Source organism: Ahaetulla prasina, chromosome 4 (genome assembly GCF_028640845.1).
Source record: "Ahaetulla prasina isolate Xishuangbanna chromosome 4, ASM2864084v1, whole genome shotgun sequence".
Lineage (NCBI taxonomy): Eukaryota > Metazoa > Chordata > Lepidosauria > Squamata > Colubridae > Ahaetulla > Ahaetulla prasina.
In genome coordinates, this window is record NC_080542.1 from 117,625,222 (window position 1) to 117,630,444 (window position 5,223).

At 43.5% G+C, this 5,223-nt stretch overlaps 1 protein-coding gene across 1 annotated transcript; it reads right to left on the bottom strand.

The window, feature by feature from the left end:
* Window positions 1-1,288: 1,288 nt before the first annotated feature.
* On the bottom strand, window positions 1,289-3,241 carry PTF1A (pancreas associated transcription factor 1a). Its single transcript, XM_058182749.1, has 3 exons — window positions 3,012-3,241; window positions 2,572-2,891; window positions 1,289-1,491 (listed from the first exon to the last, which is right to left on the bottom strand). Exons 1-3 carry the CDS (start codon window positions 3,239-3,241, stop codon window positions 1,289-1,291), a joined length of 753 nt encoding a protein of 250 aa, XP_058038732.1.
* Between the last annotated feature and the right edge of the window lie 1,982 nt (window positions 3,242-5,223).

Genomic DNA, 5,223 nt, shown 5'->3' on the forward strand with positions numbered 1-5,223 from the left:
AATAAACTTGTTGCATTACCACACTACAGATATGCTGGTTTTCAAGTATTATTAGCCATGACAGAACCTGATTAGTTTCTGAGCTCAGACAAGTGCTAGATATTGATAAGTGATCCAATGAAATACTTCTCATCCAAAGCCTCCAGTGATTTTACAAACCTATTAGAAGCGTTAGCTAAGCAACATTAATGAAATTGGTAAAATGGATTGCTGCTATAAGGAAACAAACTTTCTTACACAGAGAAATAACCTTTAGTGAACCAACAAACCTAGGTTACTTCTTTATCCATTGGATGTTACCCAACTTTATACCACCCATGACTTATTTTTGAAGTGAAAAGCTTATTGGAACATTTCAATATAGAAAGCAGTTTATAAAACACTTCATATTCCTACATCTTAATAACAAATGTAACCACAAGAGCTTTTCAGATATAAAGATTTCCTAAGAAAGCTACAGTGTTGAAAAGCAGTCAGGATATGTGATTAAAAGTTCCTTAGTTACCAGTTAACTTAACTAGGGATTCTGGGAACAATAATCCTTATGCATCTGGAAGGCACTGGGTTTCTCCATACAGTAAAATAGAATTAAGATTTTGGAGCACAGAAGCCAATAAGAGGGATGGTCTTTAAATAACTATTTTATTAGGTGAATAAATTTATTATCACAGTGTTTATTTGCTGAATCCTGCATCAAGACATCTCCTGGATCTGCAGAAACTTCCAATGTTTTATAAACAATGTAATCTAAAGTTCTACCTGAGAACAGATCTTTCTCCAAATAAACACATTTTAATCAAAGTTTACTAATATTTTAATATAATTAACATATTCAATAAGTGGTAATATATTATGTTCACATTTCTTGTGAAATATTTTCCTTTCTAACAAAGAATTTTTGCAAAGGTGCTGGTGAATGCATCTACAAGTATTGCATATTTTAACATTAGGATAAATTATATAAATTATACATTCAAAAAGCTCCACTCCCCCAGGTGTAAATATAAATAGAAAAAAGTGATTGCCTTAGAATACTTTTTGTATTGTAAAGTACTTTTGAAAATATATATTGTTAAGCAAAACTATTACAATAAAGTAGCCATATATGTAGCTCAGGTTTGGAGTTCTTTGTGCCAAATTCGGTTGTTTACTTGCAGATGAACATTACTAGGTTCACGTTGTTACCTAATCAGGTAATGAAATGTCTGCAAGCAAACAACCAAGCTCAGAACCAAGAATTCATACACAAGCATGCTGGCACAAATATTGATATTTTAATATAATCATGTTATGGTGTGAAATCAAATGGGGGCTCATTTTCAATGTTGTTCACAGATGATTTGCTGTTTATCTTTCTGGGATCTTCTGGAGTCCAGACTTTAGCCGTTCTAATGATGTTTTGTTCCTTGAGTTGTTTTTCATCTGTCCAGGAGAGTGAATGCCCAGCAAGAGGAGGAAGTCCATAATCTGGGTCACTTGGAGAAGGTGATCCTGGAAGGAAGATAAACAAAGGAAGAGGGAGAGCATTAGACTGGATATTCTTACCATACATAGACTGGAATAAACATGCCATGAATGAGTAGGGCAACAATAAAAAATTTTCCAAATAAGTAACAAACTTCCCACTTTCTTCCCACACTTCTGATAGGAATTCAGCTAACTGTGGCATCGTTTGCTGAGTATATAGTCTTAAACTCACTCACCATTTAATCTAGCTATTGGATAGTCAATTTTTAAAAGGAATTTAATACTTGCATTAACCCAGCATGATATTTGGGAGAAAGCAGCTTCTCTCCATAGCTAAAGAATAGCGTTGGTTTCTGGCTGCCCTTCAAATATGTTGGACTAGTCTCTACTACAGCCATGATGGCTGGGTATTTGGAAAACCAAAACCTGGAGGATATTAAGGTGGATAAGCAGAAGTAGCACACTATTCAGCCTTTTCCAATGGGTGAGGGCCTCTGCAGAGGCTATCTAGGAAGCACCCTAATTTGGATCTCGACTCCTTTTGACTGCATGCAGACATTAAGAATACTATGTGTATTGCTGGGTTTCAAGAATAATAGCCTGGTGCGGAGATTTGGATGCAAACAATCTACAGACCCATGCAAAATAGTGGCATCTTAGAATTTAAATTCCACCTCGAATGAGTGTATCCTGTTAGTTGTTTACCCCGTCTAAGCATCGCCTTTGGGTCGGTGGAAGCACATTTCATTAGCAAACAAAGGAAAGGATAAAGTTTCCGTGTCTGCTCGTGCGCACACTTGTGGATAGCAGAGTAGCAGCCGCGGATAGACACGTCTATGAGAAAATCTCAGCGCGAATGGAATGCTATTGGATACCCATTTTGTGCACCAAGTTAGGAAGTTTCAAAGTAAGGTTTCGGGCTGAGACGATCTCTCACTGCCCAGGAGAGGGGAGTGAATTTAGGGAAAGCGGGCGCCTGACCTTGAAGACGGTCGTCTGCAAGGTTTCTACACCTGCACCGAAGCTACTGTGGCCAAGGAATCTCCCCCTCTTTTTTCATTTGGAGCGCGGCTAACCGGGACGGGAAGCTCGTCCTGCACTTACTTGTGCCCCGGTGGCAGATGATAACCTTCTTGGGTTGGCATGGGTTCTGGTTGTCCGCACTGCGCAAAGGTAAATCGGACTGGACCAGCTCGCTGAGAAAGTTGATGTAGCCCATGGCCAGGCGCAGCGTGTCCACCTTGGAGAGGCGCTTCTCGTAGGGCAGCGTGGGGATATGAGCGCGCAGCTCCTCGAAGGCATCGTTGATGGACTGCATCCGCCGACGCTCCCGCACATTGGCCGCCTGCCTCAGTTGCTGCAGCTCAGCCTCAGAGCGCACCCGCCTTCTCCTCCGCGCTGCCGCCGCCGCCGCCGCGGCTGCACTCAAAGCCTTGAGGCTGCCCTTGGGAGTTGCCGCCATTCCGCAGCACTCATAGGTGAAACTGGACGACGGCGGCGAGGAATAGGACATCGAGAGATTACCTGGATCCGCTTCACAGCACAGAGAGCCTTCGGGCATATTTTCGGATCCTGAGCCAACAATAGCCCCGTCGCTGCGGTAACACTCCTGGAACGGCGGGCCCAGGAAGCCCACCTCGGCCTCCAGGAGTTCGTCACCTTCCAGAGGGCCGCCGGAAGACTGATCGGTGAAAAATTCCTCATCGTCGAAACAAGGTTCTGAGGAAAAGGAGTCCAACCCAGCAGGAAAGTGGTCCAGGAGTACCGATTCCATGCCGGATCTGCAAGAATGTGGCTCGGAAAAGAAGTCAGGGGAAGCCGGTTGTGGGCCAGTCGCTTTTTATTTCGCTGCCCCCCGGCTCCGTCTTTGGCTCCTGCAGCGCTGCGATTTGCTAATGTTCCCTTCTGCGTATTTGCGCGCGTTCTCTCTCCCCGACGGAAGCTGCAGGCTTGTAGGAACTGAGGGCCGGCACGCGAGGATTCTTATAAGAACAACCGCAGGCGCGTGCCATTAACCAACATCGCCAGCCAATCAGGGCTCAGTGGAGGACCTCCCATAGTCAGAGGGCAGTGGGAGGGGGGAGTATACACCTAGGCTGTTTCTAAAGGGGAGCGAGAGCAAAGCATGCGCTCTTTTGGCATCCGCCGTTTGCTGGTTTCCTTCTACCTGTCAGCAGACATACTAAAGCGTTGGTATAGTTACCTCCACTGTGCTCTGGAGCAGGGCTCTCCAACCTTGGCAACTTTTAAGCCTGGCGAACTTCAACTCCCGAATTCCCCAGCCAACTTTCTGAGAGTTGAAGTCCGCCAGGCTTAAATCTGCCAAGGTTGGAGAGCCCTGCTCTGGGGGGATCCAAGCCCCTTGGAGTGCCACGAAGCAACTCTCGCCGAAGTTGGTGTAACCAACCTGTCTTTATGCTTTTCTACTATCCCAATCTCGTTCTGCCCTGTGCAAACGTCCACTGCCCTCGCACCATAGGTTCGGAAGACAAAAGAAGATACATTTGGTTCTGGTTGGATCCTGTCGAATTTGTCTGCCTGTAAGTGCAAGTAGAATCGGCCTGGGGAGGGGAGAACACTTAATCATTCCAGTCTAACGTTATGTCCTATCCAAATTCTCGTTTTCATGAACTTTTTAGTATTATTTATCTTGCTTTTTCTTGCTCAGCCATTGCCACGCTAAGACTCATTACCGCCTCTTTAGATAAGTAATTAGATCGTCAAGAGGGAGAAACAGATGATTAATCTGAAAGTATATTCTAGATTTTCACTATTTAATAGATGGTAATACTTTTCCAAAATCACTTTCTCTTGATGAAACATTTAAGTCCCCTCCCCCACTTCGTCCTTGCTATCTCACTGGCTTCGAAAGTTTGCTATCCTCTCCACATTGTACAGAGTCAAGGCCATAGCCTTGTCGCCTGTTGTGATAGTGATAGCAGCCTTGAAGAACCAAAACAATGGAATATGAAGACTCAGTCCTAAATGTGTGGAAAAGGCGAATCATCTGCTAACTAAAAGCAGATGGGTGCACTAAGCACATCAGCTGAACTCAGTGTTTTCCAGTTACAAGTATCGTAAAACTCAAATACATTCCTTGTATGTTTGTACAGCTCATTAAGCCAAAATATTTAAGCTGATGTCCCTTGCTATATAAACCAAAGTCAATTATTTCAATATATTGTTGTCCATACACCATATTTCCATTTTGTCTTGGTCAACAAGCAATGATTCAGCATCTCTGATTTAGGATGTTGTGGGATCCTCAAATGAGAGAACTGCCCTGGTGGCCATTAAAATGTCCCATACTGATGGCATTTGCAACAAATCATAATTCATCTTTCTAACTTGAAGATCTTTCACCTTTCCTTTCTGTTCTTCTCATGGTGGCACAAAAAGACATTGCTACCTGAGGCCAAGATCAAGGCTGGTGTTGGTAATGAGTTGCTGCGATGCTTAAGACAAGTTCCTGAAATTGTTATGACTCCCCTGCAAAGCCAGCATGCCAAAGATGGATGCCTCATTTTGCCTGCCCAGTGGTAGGTCTGTAGTAGTCAAATGTTGGGATATCTTCTGGGAGACCACAATTCAAATCCGTCCTCCTGCAAGACTTTGGGCAAATCACTTTCTCTCAGCCCAATCCTTTGAGGCAAAAGAATCTTGTTGTGGGGATAAAATAAAAGGATCTTCTCATGAAAGGAGAGCACTCTCTTGAAGAAATATACATATAACAAAGAATGAAAGAAATGGAAGGGA

Bases quoted from the DNA above. Each gene is read 5' to 3' on its own strand.
- PTF1A (XM_058182749.1), bottom strand. From the start codon at position 3,241: ATGGAATCGGTACTCCTGGACCACTTTCCTGCTGGGTTGGACTCCTTT. The intron at 2,892-3,011 runs GTGCTGTGAAGC...CAAGGCTTTGAG, and splicing joins AATATGCCCGAAGGCTCTCT to TGCAGCCGCGGCGGCGGCGG. The intron at 1,492-2,571 runs GTAAGTGCAGGA...TCTTCCTTCCAG, and splicing joins CATCTGCCACCGGGGCACAA to GATCACCTTCTCCAAGTGAC.